The 20,409-nt window shown below is 41.4% G+C and overlaps 1 protein-coding gene across 3 annotated transcripts in view; it reads right to left on the minus strand.

Moving 5' to 3' along the window:
* RBBP6 (RB binding protein 6, ubiquitin ligase) overlaps positions 1-18,154 on the minus strand; it is a 31,165-nt gene extending 13,011 nt beyond the window's left edge. For all 3 annotated transcript variants that reach the window (XM_033166631.1, XM_033166630.1, XM_033166629.1), the window contains exons 1-7: positions 17,457-18,154; positions 11,548-11,647; positions 8,362-8,398; positions 3,655-3,699; positions 1,265-1,353; positions 1,040-1,136; positions 322-461 (exon numbers count right to left, since the gene is read on the minus strand). In XM_033166631.1, the coding sequence (XP_033022522.1) occupies positions 322-461; positions 1,040-1,136; positions 1,265-1,353; positions 3,655-3,699; positions 8,362-8,398; positions 11,548-11,647; positions 17,457-17,622 (674 nt within the window). In that variant the 5' untranslated portion in view covers positions 17,623-18,154. The remainder of the gene's footprint in view (positions 1-321; positions 462-1,039; positions 1,137-1,264; positions 1,354-3,654; positions 3,700-8,361; positions 8,399-11,547; positions 11,648-17,456) is intronic.
* Between the last annotated feature and the right edge of the window lie 2,255 nt (positions 18,155-20,409).

Below are 20,409 nucleotides of genomic sequence, written 5' to 3' on the forward strand. Positions count from 1 at the left end.
AACAAGAATTATCAAAGAGAATAGTTCCAGGAGAAATCAATAAACAGGAGGCTTTCCCACTACTGCAGCAGCAAAATGGTAAAACCAGGTGTTTCTGGAGGTGTTTTTGAAAAGCAATGTTTTTGTCTGATGCTGAAGACATGTCTGATGCCATAAATGAACTGCCACGAACATTCACAATCATTTCTTATCATGACATATTTTATTTTTTTACAAATATGTTGCTCACATTAAATATGATTCCCTAGTTTCAAAGCTCTAGCTAGGAATATTGAATGTTAGAGACAGCATCTCCGGCACCATAAAGACCTGCATACTTACGCATCAATAGTTGGGATGGCATATTTCCCTGTGTTTGTGAGCATGGCGCCCTTGGTATTAGGGTCCTGCACCTCCATCATGAAACTTCGGGGAATTCCTGTGCTCTTTTTAATCCTGGGAACAGACTCGAAGTTTTTGTCCTATCGAGGGGGTAAAAAACACAAAAGATCTCTCTAAGCTATAAGAGAATGATTCAACAGCTTCTCCAAACAGACCCCCCCCCGCCCAAATTTAACTAAGCTTCTTGGCTTGTGTTGAAACAACATTGTTCAGTCACCTGACATGAACTGTGCAGCTTCACCAAGGATGCTATTTAAGTCAGTCACATCCCATTTGAGGCATGAAAGAATTGAACCAAATTGTCTACTGCTCTTAGAATGTTTACTGTAAGCTATCATTAAGAAACTACTTTTCATAGTGAGAAGTGCCCCACAATAATACTCCATGGCAGGTAGCCCTCCCTCAGCCCCACTGATCTTGCATTACTGGAGAGTCAGTGATACAAATACAAGGTGGCACTATCAAATGGATCATTGAAGAGACATTCACAATCTGAAAGTGGAGAGAAAGAAGGACTTAACAGGATATTACACTCCCCCATATACAATAAACCAAGAAATAAAACTTTAATTTTCTTGCTACAGGGTTCATGGAGATCTATGAAAATAAAGATAAACAAGTTAACACAAATCAAAACTTCCACTCCACAGTCCCTTACCCCATTGGTCGGGCAGTTCTTTATGTAATGGCCAGCTTTTCCACAACGAAAGCAAGTGTATGATGGCGGAGGCGGACCCAGGGGTTTCTTCATGTAACTAAAAAGGTGTAAGAAGAGAAGTGTGTTTCTTTGTTGTTTTGCTTTAACTAAGATAGTAAATCTGTAAATTGTTTCAAAGTTAGCTTTTTCAAAAAAAAAATGGTTTGTGGCATGCTGAAGACTTACTTGATTGGATCATATTCGTGGCCAGACTGTGACATCATAGCTTTAATTTTATCTTCTTCGGAAGCATTGGCTTCAGCCAGATTGGCGGTCTGTTCAATAGGTAATCATTTGACACACACATTAGAAACACATTTAAGTCCATCCAGTCAAAGACAAACACCACTCATCCAATCCTGTAAAGAGCAGCACAAAGCTAACTGAAAGTTGCCTCAAAAACAGCTCTTTAATATCAGATTGTCTTGAAGATGTTCCAGGGAGTCCTTATGCCGTTACATGATGTTTGTGTACTTCCTAACCTAAAATGAAAAGATAAAAAACTCTGCTGGGGCATTCTAACTAAACCTTAGGTGCAGTTTGTATCTTATGTAATGGCTTGTGTAACTGCTCCAGTTTGCCGTGATAAATTTAAATGGTCTGGAGTTAAGTGTTCTGAAAGATGCCTTCTGTAATACTTACAAGATAAAAGGCATTGAGCTGTTTCATTTTGTAAAGTGATGCTGTTCGCTACTGCCTCAATTTGCTATATAATGCTATGCATTATTTATGCTTAAAATATTTAAAAGGACAATGTCATCCTGAAAACTGAGGGTTCAGAAGCCCAGCTAGACCACCTTTAAAAACTTGGGAAATGGGCTTGTTATTCCCTTACAGATGTCTTTAACAGGAAAATGCCTGAGTGCAACTGAATGTATAAAAAAAACTGCTTCGCACCAACACACACAAAAAAATTCAGACAAAATATTTTTTCCCAACTGGAATTAAAGACAGCACAATGTTTGGGAAACACATCTTTCAAGATGACACTACCCTTAAGGTGCAAGCCCTTGATGTGAGGCTCCCTTATTGAGCTAATGTTTCCAGAAACTTGGTACCTGTTAGGATGGTTCATTACACTCTATAAACAGATACAAGCAGGGTCTAAGGGACTGGTTTACTAACTGTTCAGATATTCAATCACTTAACATTCAGATCAGCCACACATACTTTATACATTCATCCACAAAACAACCAGCTAGTTTCAACATTTTATTAAACAGTTGATTTAAAATACATATTTTTTCTTAACAATCCAGATTAACAACTATTAAATTGTTTCACATTTACAGAAGACTATTTTACAAATACTGAGCTAATTTGTTTGAACCCAAACAGTTTTACAGAACACATCCAATAGCACAAAACATTAGTAGGAATAGACCAAAATTCAAATATGGCATTTAATACATAATAGGAATAAAACAGAAAACTGTTAAACACATTTCCTCTATGCAAAGACTCTGTGCATTGAAGAGGTTTTAAAGCAAGTAACAGTTTTCAACTACTTTATATTACAAAATAGTCAGAAATACTTAAGTTCTCTGTAACTTGTATACCTCTTGGACATTTTTTCACACCTCAATAAAAATAGAACTTGACACGAGCTTACAGAACTGAGGACAAATTTAAGGACAGCACTAATGGAAACCAAACTAAAGCTACCTTGCTTGACTTAAATTTTGTATTTGCAAATATACTTCAGTTTCCCAACTTTACTAGATAAAGTTTTTCTTGGAAACACATAACTTCAGTCTTTATTCACAAAGGGAACACAAATGTATTAGTAACACTGCTTAATAGGAATTTTAAAGAGCAGCTAATTTACTTGTTGAGCGTTATCACTAGTGCTTTCCCAGACAAAGTTACACATTATTGAGCAGAAAATGCAAGCAGTTTCATAGCAAAACAAGGCAGATACAACAGTTTCAGAAGGTCACATTTGCTAATATGCCACACATACACATTGGTATATTCCTATAAACAGTTACATTTACGCAGTCTGTGTTCAAACAAATTAGTTGCATAGCTGCTGCCCACTGCATACACTACAAGTGTACAACTTTTATCAAATTTTATGCAAATTATTGCACTATCACTGGCTTTGAATGCAGTATCCCAAAATTATCATGTAAAGTGTCCATGTGATAGGGAAATACTTCTATTTTGGCTGTTGCACCGAGAAATCCTAGGAGTCCATAAATAGCCAAAGTATTAAAATTCTTCTTTGTGCTATTTTTCCAATGCAAAATTAATGGAACGTATGAAAGAAACGATAAAACAGCTTCGGAGGTGCTTCTTCTTTGTGTCTTGAAGATGAGTAAAACGGCAACATTATGTTGAGGCTGATAAGGGACTCCCCTTCTATCTTCCCATACTGGGAACTACTCTTTACAGGATAGTTATCAATAAATATACACACATTTTCAATGTTTAGGCTCGGTACTTTTTACTAAAAATGCTTTGCACCAGTAACAGAAATTAACCAGATAAGGATCACAGCATTAAAACATTGAAAATACCAAGCAAGCAACAATTTATTTGGCTATATTTGACAAGAATATATGTATATATACCTTTGTAAGCTGGGCCAGAGAAATAGATGCAGAAGAGTCATCAATCTGTTCATAAAAAATTAAACACACATTCAAGTTCCACAATCAAAATGAAGCAAAATATTTAGCCTCTACTGTTATTAAGATCTAGTCCTACAGAGAGGCATTTTTTCAAAGTAATGAAGCCTTTGGCCAAAACATATCATTGTCTGTACAGTTTGTGCAGTCAGATATACATAATATTCAGTTTCACAGGAGAGCAACTAATGCTGCACTCACTCAATGGAATCAACTCATCAGGCTTTATGTTCAGAGATCAACATAAACAAGCCTACATTTTTTCACAGTAAAAATAAATTGCTTTTTCAATAGTTAAAAATCTTCATTCTGCATGTAATGCATGCTGCAGTAGGTTCCACAAAGCAGTCACATAAAATAGCCAAATATTTTCCATATTAAAAAAAAATTAAAACTGGCAGATTCCAAGCCTCTGGAAACTTGTTAATGCTTAACTCCAAAAAGCCTATGCTGATAGCAACAGGGTACTAATTAAATGCTCTGTGGCAGGAAAAGTGTTGTACCGGTAATTAAGTGCTTAAAACATTTATGTGATTCTCAAATTACATTTTAATGGAAACTATTGAAATAAAGAGGTAACATTTAAAGAATTTTGTTAGTAATATCTAAATCAGTAATAGCAAATATTTTTCGAAGCCCAGGGATCAGTTCAGGAACTTGATTTCTAGCACTGCTAACTACTGCTATTGTCCATTTAAGAGCAATGGCATGCTATCGCAAGAAATCAGACTTTGGTTCTGTGATAAGTCTTGGGATGCTGCTCAGAAAATGAACGGAAGCCCCCTAAAGCAAAAGATTTTATTCTGTTGGAGGTGCCATGAGTGTTAAACCAGACTGTGTAGATCAACTTTCTTTCATTTACTGTACAGCAGTAGCCTTCACTCCTGGTGCACTCCAGATGCTTTGGTGTGAATCAGCCTCAGCATCCTAAAGACATGTGCTGGCAAGGGCTGATGGGAGTTGTAGTCCAAAACATCCAGAGTCCAACAAGTTGGCAAAGGCTGCATTCGAACTAACTTTGGAATAAGGCAGCATTCAATACCAGAAATACAGTAATGAGTTAAGATAGCCCTTCTTCTGACACAAGGAATAGAACTCTAGCTGCTGCTTTAGAAAACCATCTCAATGAAAACATGTATTGCTTCTCATGGTGGTATCTTGCTTGCACGTACCAGGATTGGGTCTCAAGAGCTTACATGCCTGGCACCAAGTAAATAAAGCCACATTTTTGAGAGGCTAATCCTAGGATACAACATTCAATGTAAGTTTTAAGACACATTTTAAGTAGTGCCTACAGGTAATTCTGAAGCAAAAGCAATCAGAAATATAACATCATAAAACACAAGCATTGTTTTATGGTCTTCAAGTGTAATGCAAAAAGTTGCTGAAGAAAAAAAATGGATTTATGTTAAAAGTAATAAAATACACATTTCCCTTCTAACTCCCAACATTTCAGGTGATTGAGACTAGTGTTACAATAATGTCTGCCTAAAAGGGGGACAGAGTGAAACATGGGGTTAGGCATATGGAAGCTAAGCCTGAAAGTTTGCCTCTATGGAACTCTGTAGGAATCTGTTGGGAAAGATGGAGAACATGCTCAAGCAATAGGTTTCACACTTTGCCCAGTTATCTGAGGGTACCCCTTTACTTTCTCCCACTCAAGTGAATGGCTGCCATTCAATCCCACCAGCACTACACTTGGAACAGCAGTAAGAGGGATCCTGGTCACCATTCCTAAAGTTGGGTGGCCAGCCACAGCCAACGCAGAGTTATTTGCAATGCCCTCACCCCCATAATGTCCCACCAATCACAATCAGGGCTATCCTACTAATAACATTTTTTGTAGCTTGAGCTATGCAATTTAATTAAAGCAGTATACTCAAACACAGCTTTCTAAAGGTAGCCTTTTTAATGAGTTTATAACCTGTGTCATGGCAGTTATTTTTGTGTGTGGTAACAGGCTGAACAGGTAAACTGAAGAGCTTAACAGCTCAAGTGTTATTCACTGTAAGCAGCTGCAGCCATATGAAGCAAGTTATGGAACATGGGCACAGAGTAAGATTTCCCGTGGAAAGCACTGAACAGATTACAAGCAAAGCCTTGCTTAAGAGAAAAGGGACAAGGGAACACACACTGCATCCTGGCCTCTAAAATACCACAAACAAGTGAATTTTGGGTCTCCTAGTAGTTGGTAGTCCTCTGGCTGCTCTTATTCCCTTAATGCTAAACTCTTTGCTCTTAAAAGTCATCAATTCCAGTTGTGATTTCTGCCAGTCCCCTGATTTCCATTCCTTTGCATGACCACAAACAGCTGATTCACATTTCCCACTCAGTCAAACCCATGCCCTACAATGAACTCAGAGTGCCACAAAGAGCTAAGAAAATCCCAGTGCCATGGCACTAAGGATCGTGTTAGATCCAGTCCTGTATATGATTGAGTTCACAACTTCCTAGATCCCAAGTTATCTGTAACACAGGAGAGGGAATCTGTGTGTGGGACATCTTGCCTTCTTAGGAAACCTGACTTGTGGAGGCCTTGTCAAGAACATTAGCAATCTATATTAGATGCAAAAGCCCACCCAAAAAGATGCTACACTTTTTGGATACTAAGACAACAATCAAAGAATTACTACTTTGGGGAATTCTTGACAATTCAGAACATGTTGACTTTTAAGACTACAGAAACCTGCATTCTATACTACTCTCAGCCCAGTGCCAAGCCTCATCTTCAGCCTACAGAGTTTTTCGCTTTGTCGCGTATCACATGGAAGCACTGAAGTCTCCTCCCAACCATCTAGACGAAGTTTCCCAGAGCACTGAACACTTCACACAGAATTGGAAAGACCTATTCCGAAAAAGAATTTTCTTTTGAATTCTCAGTTGACATCTGGGCAAGACAGCATAGCAGATGAATTATGTAAAGGAACCAAGTGTTCCGCCTTAGCTTTAAAGCAGGCTTTAAACAGCCACCCTCTAGGCCAGGAAGTAGTAATCACCTCCAGGTACTTAGACAGGGAAGCTTAAAAAAGTGTACACCCATCACTCCCACTTTAGAACGCAAATAACTTACAATGTGGCTAAAAGTTTGAAGGCTAGTAAATTCTGTGGACCTGTTTGCAAGCCTGCTTTAAAAAAACACATTTTAAAAACATTTGATCAAACTACAAGAACTACCCAGATGTGTAATAGACATGCCAGGGAACACAATATTCTAAATGAATGTTGAACTTTATTTACGAACATATAGTCGTGTTTATATACATACTAGCAAAGAAAGGACTGCTCATGAAAAAAGAATTAGGTAAGTGTAGCTTACACAAATCCATTATATTATGTATTACAGCAGTCATTGGGTCACTATAAATGGAAGCAGTTTTAAAACATGTATGATGAGTTGTCAAATGCAGCCTATGGTTTAACATTTTGAAAGGCTACACAAAGACCAAACATTTCTAGTTAACCATAATTTCATCAATATTCTCACTGGTCACCAAGACCAGTAAATCCACAAAGTAACTTTTTGGGCTTCGTTCTTCTAAAAAGAAAGCCAGCTACACTTAAACAAGTACACTTAAGATATGCCAAGCTGAAAAATAATTAGAACTAGGTTTGCAGTATCTTAATTCAGCAAAACCATACTGAACAGAATATGTGTTACTACTGGCTAAAATTAATACACCAGAATGAAAGAAAAATGCTGCCAATGTTATCATACACAAACAATGGTATGCTAAAGGAGGATTTACTAGAGTATTCAATTTAAGAGTTTATCTAATATAAAATGACATTAGGGAATTTGTCTGGTGAAGAGGAAAGAGGTAAAGCAAGTTATCCTCAACTGGGAAGGTTTCTTAAAAAGGTAGCAGGACATAGCTGGGTTGTTATGTCAAAATATGTTTCCTGTATGTTGACTGTGACAAATTTAAATTATGTGATTGCTCACAGAAAAACGGAAGCAAGTGCAGGATACCAGTCTAGATGGTTTTAAAAAAATTCTTATTGCTATTGGAAGTCATGTGCAAAGACTGTGTATGACAGGGCACATTTATAGCTGCATAAAACTGCTCTTCATATTTCAACATGTGCCTGCACCCCAAGTTTAAAGGAAAAAAACAAGTTTAACACTAATGTGGTTTTTGACAATGTTTTCAAAAACCATAAAGGGAAATACTTAGAACAAAGCCTAGGTGATGCAATGCAATAGTGGCAAAAAAAAAGATAGACTCCAAATGTTTTTATTTCAAGAAAACAAAAAGGCACACAACAACCTATACAAACATATAGCTACTAACTAGAGACACACAGATGTTGAACAAGGTAATCGTGTTTAGCAGTGAAACCCTTATCTTACATGATCTATAAATGATCATACAGTATCTGTACAACACACAGTCATACAGGAAATAATCTTGCATTCAATATGCAATACAGTGCGTCACTTTGCACAAGTGTCAATATTCACATTAAAATGATCTGCATTGCTTATTTTGCTATACTGATTCAAAATACATTGTATTTACAATATAAATGGTTCTCTGTGGGAAATCAATGTAAATTAATATTTAGAAAAGTATTTTATTGCTACATTACTTTAAAAACTTTAAGTGAATGTGTAGAAGGAAAAAAGTGTGATATTGTGTTTTTACATACTGCTTTTGAAGTTCCACTCACTGGATCAGTTCGACTTCTAAAAAGAGAAAGTAGAGAATGTCAGAAAAACAGCAATGGTATATAGCACAAAACAGAGGAAACTACCACCTTGGGTACAAACAGTATGCCTGAAAAACTAAGGTAACCAAGGCATAAGGGTAACATTAAGTTTCTAAGACTTACAACTTTCACCCATTTCATGAGAGACAGAAGCTGCATAAACTTATACAAACAGGCCAAATCCCCAAACTGTGAACAAGAAGGCTAACTTGGCCCAGAGAGAACTGTTTATAGAACAGTATTAACCAACAGCACCACCCGCACAACAGCCACCATACAATGAACACACTTAAACTTGATTCAGATGTAATGGGAAACCATAGTTTTCTGCTATGTGCATAAGCTATGGTGAGCCCCTCCCCTTCTTTAATGGCTGTGGGTGAGCACAAGCACCTGCTTTTATACAAAGCACAACTGCCCATGAAATCTTAACTTTGGTGAACTTTGTTTAAACTAAGTTTGCGATAACAAGGCAGGATTTGAAACTGCTAGCTTCTTCTCGTTAGATGTTGTTTAAGTAACTACAGCTTAGATGTTACAGGGAACCACACATTGCTTAAAAGTTACTGATCTCCTCACAATTGTTAAGGAGTGAGTGCATGCAAGTCCAAAGCCAATGTCTGAACAGGGCCTTATACCACATGCCTTACATATTTGTCACTGAAAATGGCTTAACTGTAAGCAGCAAGTAACTCAAGATAAAAGCAATTTTGTATTTTAAAAAAATATTCTCTGAATCCTCTATTTTGTTGTCTCATTTTTGAGGTTGATGTCTGTCATGTTTATTACTGGGTAAAGAACTAATACTAACCATGGTCTCTGGTGGTACAAAGCGAACACCACAGGCACACACATTAAGTTAAAACTACATATGGGGTGAGGGGATAGTACTGCACACTCAACCAGCATGTTCCATGGTGTGTGTGAGGAGTGGGTGGACAGAGACCAGGGAATGATTGGAACTCTAGGCAGAAAACTGGTCCTTGCACCAGGAATAGTACTTTTCTGTAGGAGGAGGAAGCAGGCTGCTTAAGCAAGCATTGGAGTGGGAAGAATACATGAAGGCAGGCATTAAGTGCCTGAATGGTGCAGCGAGACATTTTAGTGTTGGCCTGGCAGGTGGATGGAGGAGTAGACACCAGACCTGGCCTCAGCAGGCAGCAAAAAATACTCTCAAGAGTTCCTGAGGATATGTTTGCGATACATTTTACCCTTCAAATGTACATCTTACCATAAGCAACTCTTGCAAACATAGGCAAATGTGCTCTGTGTTCACTTGACTTTAAAGCAAAAGTCAATGTTCACTCCAGAGTACATTATGCTTTAGTGCTAACCCATCATACCTATGAATGTCAGCTATGTGGAAGGGTGCAATCCAGTTACCAAGTATCAAACCTAAGACCAGCTCAGTTGGTTAGTTGCATATTCTTGCATCACAGGGGGTTGGACTAGACATCCTTCCAACTCTACAATTCTATGATTCCCTCTTTCTTATTCTCCCCCTCTCACACACACACACACCATTCACATGTTATGCTATTGATGGCTGAGAGGTAATATCATGAACTACCCCATGCTATGACAAATGCACAAGAGGACTAGAACAGTATCTGCTTAAAATATTCAAAACATTATCTTCAGAAGCACAATCCACCAGAATCTTGCCTTGTCCAGCATCCACTGCTCTTGCTTGCTTCCACCCAATTCCTCCCCAAAAGGCAATATGAATGAGTCCTGTGTCCAGAAACTCGTACCCACACGTAGAATGCAGACCTCATTAAGCAATCCGTAGACAAACCCAAACTCCTATAATGGAAAACCAGTCCCAAGAGTTTCTCTCCTAATCCTGTTTCTACATACCATAGAAATTTGTTTTCATCATTAAGCTCAACATTATCTGATCATAATTAATTTTATAATTAATCATAATGTGAAAAATCCACTCCTTTTACAATTTAATCTCTATCATCCCAAAGTCAACCCAAACATAAAATATTCTACCTCCAGATGTTCAGAACTGGCCCTATTGCCAACCTGAACTTCAAGAATGAGCCCCCACACTTAGGATTTCAGTCAAATTTATTTCCCAAATTCCATGACTGCAAGAACACAAGTCTATTCACTGGAGAGGAATAATCTACTTCAAGTGCCTCCAAATAAAAGAATGTAAAAAATTAAACAAGAATATATGTAGGGCTAATTCTTGGGCACCACCGTTTAGTTGGTCAGCTGAAACATGTGCAGAGGAGGGAGACCAAGATGGTCAAGGGTCTGGAAACCAGACCTTATGACAACTGTTGAATGAGTTTGTGATGTTTAGCCTGGAGAAGAAACAGGTGACAAGATAGCCATTTTCAAATAGTTGAAGAGTTGCCACAAGGAAGATGGAGCAAGCTTGTTTTCTGCTGCTCCAGAGTGGAGGATCCTAACCGATGGGATTCAAATGACAAAAAAGGAGATTCCCACTAAACATTAGGAAAAAAATTCTGATGGCAAGAGCCGTTGAACAGTGGAACAGACTCCCTTGGAAGGTGGTAGACTTCCTATTGGAGGTTTTTTTTAAAGTTGGATAGCAGTGATGCCAAATTGTAGGGGGTTGGACTACATGCATGACCCTCAGGGGTCCATTCCAACTCTGATTCTTCATTTTCAAAGGACTACCAGAAAGGGCACATAATTTTAAAGTATTATTCAGTAAACAAAATAACATTTTTGACTTTATTGTCCCACTCTCACCAAACATATCAAAACACACAACTTACTACCAACTAGAAGCTGGATCTGCCTAATCCACTCACATGAAACTTAAGACTGAGTGGGTGGGGGAGAGGATTCTGATGGAAATCCCCAGCAAACTAGCAAGTAGAAAACTGCTCTCCCTGTAACATCTGTTAGAAAGTGTAACTTCATCAGGAGAATAAGTAGGAATGTAACTGCCACTGACTGAAATGGAAATGTGCAACTTACATATGCTGGCATGGTCAAATATAACAAAATGAATTTGCATGCATGTTTTTCATGTAAAATAAATAAATTAAACTATGTTTCTTGCATCACTAAGCTTCTACATGTTAGTTAGAACCCATATGTTTATTTTAGTACTTGGAACAAAAAACAGACACTTACATGACATAAGTTTTGCTTGTACATTTTACTCCACCAATAGGAATTCTTCTGACAATAACAGATGAGTTCTTGGGAATCAGGGCATTATCATCAGTATATTCTAGGAAAGGAGAGAAAAAACACGTATGCTTGGTTCAGAATAAAAGAAAAGAAAACCAATGTGGAATTTTCTCAAACTAGGCCACAAAACCCTGGGACTTTTCAGCAATTGTAACCAATTTTTTTTTTTTTTTTTTTGTTTTTTTTTTTTTTGGGATCATTAAACTTATCCCACCAATTACTGAAGCAGCATTTGATGGAACTTGCACCACTTTCCTTAATATACCCAAGACCGGTAGAATGTATACAAATGAAAATGTAATTTATTAGGACACTGGCTAAAAGCACAATATGGCAGGACCTTATTTAGCATCTTTGGGATAGTTTTAAAATGCTAAATGGACCCTGTCAATTAAGAGTGCACTCCAGAACAAGGATTTCATAGTGACATATTTAGAAAAGATGTACAGAGTGGTGTGGCACTTCACACTGCATTGGGAATGCACACTCTGTCTGCAACCCTACACATGTATACTAAAAAGTAAACCCTACTGAGTTATCAGGTAAGGGTATATATGACTGCAGCCTAAGCCTATGAATTTGTAGTCCAGTTTTCAAAGTGTTCCCAAGAAAGCAGGTATGGCAGTTACTATAGCACAATGATCCGATGTGGCAATTTCACTGGGCTTACCCTTTTGGGAATACTGAAAAATGTTATACCACTTTTTGCCAAAATCACATAACCAAATGTTAGCTTGTCCTTGTGAAAGGTTGCAAAGAACAGGATGTGTTAATGTACAAACCACAAGTTTAGTATTTGGAATACATGGATCTCCCCTCTATTACAAAAGGTTTGTGTAATAACAGCTATAGTTGGAGTAGATCCACTGAAATGAATGAACATAACTACTTAGGTCCATCAGTTCCAATGGGTTTAATCAGAGGGGCATAGTTGGATTCCACCCAAAATATTTAAGCCACCCAAACCCCATACAGTGAAATCATACCCCTATTTTTTAAAAAAGTACAGTGGTGCCCCGCTAGACGAAAAACTCGCTAGACGAAGGCTGCCCCGCAAGACGAATTTGTCTATGGGGCTGCCTAGCGAAAACCGCGGTTTGCATTGCCGCTTCGCTAGACGAAAAAACCGCTAGACGAAATATTCACAGAATGAATTATTTTCGTCTAGCGGGGCACCACCAGTTATAAAATGATTAACACATGGCTCCATAGTTAGGATGGATGCTTACAATTACCCCCCCCCCAAGCCTGGAGCTGCTAATATAGTTGTGCCAATGTCGGTGTTTTAACACACATCATATATGCATGGGCACAATAAGGTAACAGTACTTTGGTGAAGATGTCTCTAATTTTCCCTGGACAAGAGCATAAAAATGGCAAGCATAACACACGACTGAATTTCCCAGGGACCTGGTGGGTTTTTTTTTTTAACTCTAGATAGTTCAGCAACTGAAACAGCTATTGTCATAAAATTTAACTAGCTGACATGAAAATTAATTAAGGAATTCACTGTACAATTCTCCTGAGGAAATAAATGGCTTGTGTTCACATCAAGAACTTGCCATAGTTCACTTCAATTTTCAGCTTATTGTCCCAAACAGTCTTTCTATATTCTCTGCTGGAATTATGCACAATTTCTAGGAATTAACACAAAACTTGCATAATGGTACACATACTTTGTGGGGGGAGGGGGAGAGGAAAACAAGGAGCTTGAGGGTAAATGTGACACAGCCTATTTCTCCCAGGATACCCGTCTGGGGTGCCTTACTAGATGAACTACTATAACCTTGCTGCCTAATAAACATTAATCCAATTGCCTAATTCAGTCCTGACACATCTAATCTACATTTACAGTGAACTCTCTCAGTGGGGTGCACACCATTTTCAGTGAGCATTTAGTTTGGAGCCTTTTGCCTGCACATGACAACCTCGGGGACTTGCCTTAGACACACAATGCACATACATGCAGGACAACATTCTCTCTTCCATAAAGTCTTGTACATATGAGAGGCTTTTGTGGCAGTCTGAAGACTGCTTTGTTTGCCGTGATTTGTGGTAACAAGCACAATGTTTAAAATGCACATACCCTCAGCAGTGCCAACATGACTTGTACTTTCGTAAAGATTCACATAAAGACAGTCTTGGTCCACTTTTTAGTGTGCCAAGGAGGTTACTGGGAGGAGTGCTGACATTATAAAAGTCACTGTCCACCAGGCCTACCACCAATCAGGAAACTAGTGTTATCCAGTGTATTCACCCTAGGCCAGGGGTCCCCAAACTAAGGCCCAGGGGCCGGATGCGGCCCAATCTTCTAAATCCAGCCCGCAGACGGTCTGGGAATCAGTGTGTTTTTACATGAGTAGAATGTGTCCTTTTATTTGAAATGCATCTCTGGGTTATTTGTGGGGCATAGGAATTGTTCATATATTTTTTCAAAATATAGTCCGGCCCCCCACAAGGTCTGAGGGACAGTGGACCGGCCCCCTGCTGAAAAAGTTTGCTGACCCCTGCCCTAGGCTGTCATAAGCCAAAGATAAGGAACCTGTTTCCTCCAGATGTGGGTGGACTAGATTTCCAGTCACCCCTGACTATGCCGGCTGGAACTCATGGCTGGGAGGCCAACAATACCTGGCGAACACAAGTTCCCTGTCCCTGACATAACTGTTACAAAGCACCCCTCCTCATCCTAGGCTCTTACAGAGTGTCCCTATACTGTACCAGTGGTGAAATCAGGAGATCGTAAATCTACTCAAGCGGCTCTATTCATACACAAATTCAGTATGTATGTTTTGACATAACACCATATGCCACAACATCAGGCATCAAGGATAATGAGATTTTAACTAATTCAGAGGTAAGTAGGCCACCAGTGGCTATTAGCCATGATGTAACTGCTTAAACGGTATGTGGAATCTTGGAACTGCCGGAAACTAGGAGTGGCTTGGAATGGCCCACGCCAACAACTGTTTACCACGCACTTCCTCTGACGCATCTGCTGCTGACTGTTGCTACAGACAGACACCAGCTAATCAGGCCACCTGAGCCTCACTTCGTCAAAAAAAAACCAAAACAAAAAAAAACCCTGAGGGGCCTTGTTTATGGATCCAACAACTTCTGATGGATTCAACTATGACCAGAGGAGGAGTAGGAGTTTGGATTTGATATCCTGCTTTATCACTACCCAAAGGAGTCTCAAAGCAGCTAACCATCTCCTTTCCCTTCCCCCCCCCACAGCAAACACTCTGTGAGGTAAGTGGGGCTGACAGACTTCAAAGAAGTGTGACTAGTCCAAGGTCACCAAGCAGCTGCATGTGGAGGAGCGGAGACGTGAACCCAGTTCACCAGATTACGAGTCTACCGCTCTTAACCAGATACAACCCAAGGTCTCTACTAATTTATCATATAAAAACTATAATATTTTTCTAGGTATTCATTACATATTCAAGGAAGCAGTGTAAACTTTGTGTGTGTACGTCTGGTATTGGAATGGGAAACTAAGTAACACCGATGAAACAAGTTTTAAACTGTTTCCCCAATTCAACTGTTACCTTTAGCACACTAGGTAGTTAGGAAAGCATGTGCTTCAAGCTGTTGTGAGGACTACTGAAGTAACACAATGCTGCATGCACAACAGTGCTATATAATGTAACTTTAAATTGCTTACATGAAAACAGTCATACCTCTAGACACAAACGCTGCGTGTTGCGTTCATCACGAGTTATGAACACACCGAACCTGGAAGTACTGGAATGGGTTACTTCCGGGTTCGACGGTTTACACATGTGCAGAAGCGCTGAATTGTGTTGCGCACATGCGCAGACGCAGAACTTCAGGCTGCGCGCTGCTCATGTTGCGAACGGGGCTCTGGAATGGATCCCGTTAGCAACCAGAGGTATGACTGTAGTTGCATTCTTTATCAGCCATATACCCTTGGGTCTGGGGTGGCGAGACCTAGAAGATCACAAGACTAAAGATGCTACCACCTTAGTAATTCATCTCACCACATACAGGGCAACAGCTTGACCACTGGCTACCCATACACACAAATCTATGAAAGGAAGGTAACAGAAAAGGTGTACACAGTGGTGTGAGCCCTCCAGATTTTTTGGACCACAACTCCCATAGTTTCTGACCCTATGCTTGTTAAGGCTGATGGGAGCTGTTCTCTAAAACATCAGGCTGGGGATGGCTAAGAGTCCTGGAAAAAAGACTAAGGAGTTCCAGGTTCAAATTCCCAATATTGCCCACAGCTTAACTATGCCTAGCTCAACAGTGGAGCATTTGCTTTGTATTTTTCCCTTTGTATTTAGCCTGTTGTAGAATTGGGGGTTAGTTTTTGTTGCCCAACTCACCAAGGGACTCTGAGTCCATAATGGGTCAGAGAAGGATGGATGGAGGCAGGATCCAGTGAAAGCAAGGCAGATCTTTATTTTTCTGTTACAACAAAGCCACTGCCTCCTTGCAAGGTGAGAGATCCAGAACAAAGATGTGCAAGCCCCTTTAAATACTTTACACATTGCCCAACCCCTTAGCCAAAGACCACCCTAAAAATATCATACATACATCAAAGAACGAGGAGGCATCTACAACAAAACATTGAGAAAACAAAATAAAAGCTCATACCAAGAACAAACTTAGTTGGTCTCTAAGGTGCTACTGGAAGGATTTTTTTTATTTTTATTTTGTTTTGACTATTTTGTTTGACTCCCTACCTGTAACTAAAAAATTGAGAGTGAGACTCCTCTCCTGCCTGCCAGGATACCTAATAACCTTTTAACTGATTGCATTACCTGGGCAGTCTGACCATTCTTTTGAGATGGTAAATACTTTGTTATTGAATCCAGGTCACTTCCTATTCATACACAAAGTAACCCCTTAAAATGGGATTTGAAGGATTTGGAACTGAAAGAACTTTTGGGAAAGCTTCTGGGATTGTTCTGTGTGCTAAAATAATGGGCAATTTTCTCAGGAAATATTCCCTAAATTTTGAAGGGTGAAGGATTGGTTTTCTGTGGGGTGTGTGTCTGATATGTGTGTGCATTCTAAAATTTATAACAACCCCTTAAGCAATTTTAAAACCTGCTAAGTGGAAAACCCCAGGTTCAGGCTTTGGCATCTTCAGGCAAGGCTGGGAATTTCCCCAGTCTGAAATCAAGGGGAGCCTCTGGCAGTAGTCTTCAATACTGTCAGGCCTGAGTCCCACCTGTAATTCAAATATGCACTGGAAAACCCACTTGGCACTCAACTTTCTGCCATACTGTATATTTGTACAGTGAAGTGCTGCTGTTGTAATCCATCTTAGATCAGACCATGACACAGTAGTGGGTCCCAACCCACCAGCTGAAGACCAAAGGTGTCAATGATGCTGAGCTAAACGGGCAGTGGCCTGACTGCAGGAAGCAAAGTGAAAGCATGTGAAGATAAAGACCCATACCCTTTGGAGAAAAGGTGGCCTAGCAACCCTTACAAAGGAAGGGCTTTCTGAGTCGAGGATGTTTGTCACTCCTGCCCCGATTTAGACTGTGGCTGTATACATCATCATCCATACATCTAAAGCACATCTCCACCCCTCACAAGGCCCAATTCCCAGCCCCCGGGATTATTTCTGCTCCCTGTGTGTGAGTGTAAACGTGCCTTTTAAACCCATGTTGTTGTGTATGTGTGTACGCAGCATGTGGGTAACCTCCTCGCGTGCCGGGGGACCTGGATCGCGGGTGGGTGGGTGTGCACGCGCTGTGTGTGAGGGATGGTGGTGGTGTCCCCACAAGAGAGGAGGAAGAGAAGAAAGCCAAACGACGACGACACAAGAAAACAGCACGAGAGCCGCCCGTCGTCGTCGTCCTTCCTACCTTCTTTGGTCTGAGCGTTGGTGATCTGGAGGTCGCAGTCGCCGGCCTTGAGCTTCTCGCGGCCCATGATCTGGCGCTTGAGGTCGCAGAGCGAGATGTGGAGCCCATCGAAGGTGACCGTGTCATACTTGAGCTTCGAGGAGAACTTGTAGTGCACGCAGGACATGGCGGTGGAGGGGAGGGAGGGACGGGGGGCGCTACGCGGGTGGGGGATGGGCAGGCGCCGAAACTACGGCGGCGGCGGGCGGGTGGGGAGGGAAGGATGCCCCGAGGAGAAAAAGGGCCGCGAGGGGCGTCCTCCCGTGTGAGGCGGCGGCTTCCTCCTCCTCAGAGGCCGCCTCGCTCCGCCATGGCCCTCCGCGACGGCAGCAGCGGCGCTCCCGTCAGGCGTTGCGCTGGGCCGGCTAGGCCTCCATCATGGCGGCGGCGGCGGCTTCCTAAGACTCCTCTCTTCTCTCCTTCCTTCCTCCTCTTCCTCAGTCTTCCTCCGCTCCTTTTCTTTCTCCTCCTCCTCTTTCGTCGTCGTCGTCTTCGGCCTCGGCCTCCAACTCCTTCCCCTCACGGCGCTACTACCGCTCCTCCGCTCGACGGGGTTTCCCGGCCAGCGACCGCAGGGGCTGCGGAGGGAGGGAACGGCCGCTCCACGCACAACAGCAGCGCAAGGCGCAGGCGGTCCCTCCCCCCTCCCGGGTTACTGGTCTGCGCATGCGTCACAGTGCGCCACCTTCGGCCTCACGTGACCCTGCGCATTATGACAAAGAAAAGGGCGGGGGTGGCAGGAAGGGAGGGAGGGCAAGGAAGGAAGGAAGGAGAGCGGTGCTTTCCGGGCTTAGCCCTCCGCCTCCTTCTCCTCTTCGCCTTCCCCTCTCAGCCGTGTGATCTCTCGGGGCTCCTCCCTCTTAAAGGCGCAGGCAGCAAGGGCACCGGGGTGGCCTTTCTAGGGGAGAAGCCGAAGATGGTGGGGGGAGGAGGGGGCTGGCTTTGGAGGCACGCTGCCTCTTGCAGCTTCAGAGATATATTACAAGGATCCCTTTTTAAATTTCGCCCTGCCCATTGTTTATTTTATATAAAAGTTATGTCTAATATATGGAATATACATATTATTATTATTTTAAAAAATCAGTCCAATATATGAAATATACGCACAAGGATACATATATTTAGATACAAGTATACACCACAGAGCCTAGGGCTTGCTGATCAGAAGGTCGGCGGTTCTAATCTGCGCGATGGGGTGAGTTCCCGTTGTTCGGTCTCTGCTCCTGCCACCTAGCAGTTCGAAAGCACAAAGTGCAAGTAGATAAATAGGTACCGTTCCAGGGAGGTAAACAGCGTTTCCGTGCGCTGCTCTGGTTCGCCAGAAGCAGCTTCGTCATGCTGGCCACATGACCTGGAAGCTGTACGCCGGCTCCCTCGGCCAGTAAAGCGAGATGAGCGCCGCAACCCCAGAGTCATTTGCGACTGGACCTAACGGTCGGGTCCCTTTACCCTTTATACATGAATTGAATTTATGGACTAGTTGAAGAAAGCACGGTGAGTGGGGAAGCGCAAATCCTTGCCATAAAGAAGGGAAGTACCTTTCAACAAACTCTTGTTCATTAATCACCCTCCTGCGATAGAGACCATTTCAAAGAACTGTAGAGCTGGAAGGGACCCCAAGTATCATGTAGTCCAAGCCCCTGCAATGGCAATGCAGGAATATGCAACAGTTCCATCTGGCAATGAGACCTGCGACATTGGTGTTTTCAGCCCCATACTCTAACCCACTGAGCTATCCAACTTACACACATTAGGAGGTGATTGTTGTTGTTCAGTCGTTCAGTCGTGTCCGACTCTTCGTGACCCCATGGACCAGAGCACGCCAGGCACGCCTATCCTCCACTGCCTCCCGCAGTTTGGCCAAACTCATGCCAGTCGCTTCGAGAACACTGTCCAACCATCTCATCCTCTGTCGTCCCCTTCTCCTTGTGCCCTCCATCTTTCCCAGCATCAGGGTCTTTTCTAGGGAGTCTTCTCTTCTCATGAGGTGGCCAAAGTACTGGAGCCTCAACTTCAGGATCTGTCCTTCTAGTGAGCACTCAGGGCTGATTTCTTTGAGAATGGATAGGTTTGATCTTCTTGCAGTCCATGGGACTCTCAAGAGTCTCCTCCAGCACCATAATTCAAAAGCATCAATTCTTCGGCGATCAGCCTTCTTGATGGTCCAGCTCTCACTTCCGTACATTACTACTGGGAAAACCATAGCTTTAACTATACGGACCTTTGTCGGCAAGGTGATGTCTTTGCTTTTTAAGATGCTGTCTAGGTTTGTCATTGCTTTTCTCCCAAGAAGCAGGCGTCTTCTAATTTCGTGACTGCTGTCACCATCTGCAGTGATCATGGAACCCAAGAAAGTAAAATCTCTCACTGCCTCCATTTCTTCCCCTTCTATTTGCCAGGAGGTGATGGGACCAGTGGCCATGATCTTATTTTTTTGATGTTGAGCTTCAGACCATATTCAGGAGGTGATTACTTGATTACTAAAATGGGCATTTTCTGCTTTTGTGCCTGTACTGTGGAATGCCCTTCCCGCTGTCAAGTGCAAGGCAGCAACCCCATCAGTTGACTGAGCACTAAGCTATGAAGAATTATATTTTTGCCCCCCTTTCCCTGACCTATAAAATTGGACTTTGTTTAAGTCCTCTGAGTTTCTGTTTTATTCACTTTTGTGTGCTTTTGTGTTTTTTTTTACACTACTGTTCTTTTGGTTTTAGATTTGTTTCTTGTTTTAATGATCTATTGTGTGTTTCTTACACTGTACTGTTGTAAGAATTTTATAAGGGTTATCTAGATCAGTGTTTTTCAACCTTTTTTGGGCAAAGGCACACTTGTTTCATGAAAAAAATCACAAGGCACACCACCATTAGAAAATGTTAAAAATTTAACTCTGTGCCTATATTGACTATATAAAAGT

Source organism: Lacerta agilis, chromosome 13 (assembly GCF_009819535.1).
Source record: "Lacerta agilis isolate rLacAgi1 chromosome 13, rLacAgi1.pri, whole genome shotgun sequence".
Taxonomy (NCBI): Eukaryota; Metazoa; Chordata; class Lepidosauria; order Squamata; family Lacertidae; genus Lacerta; species Lacerta agilis.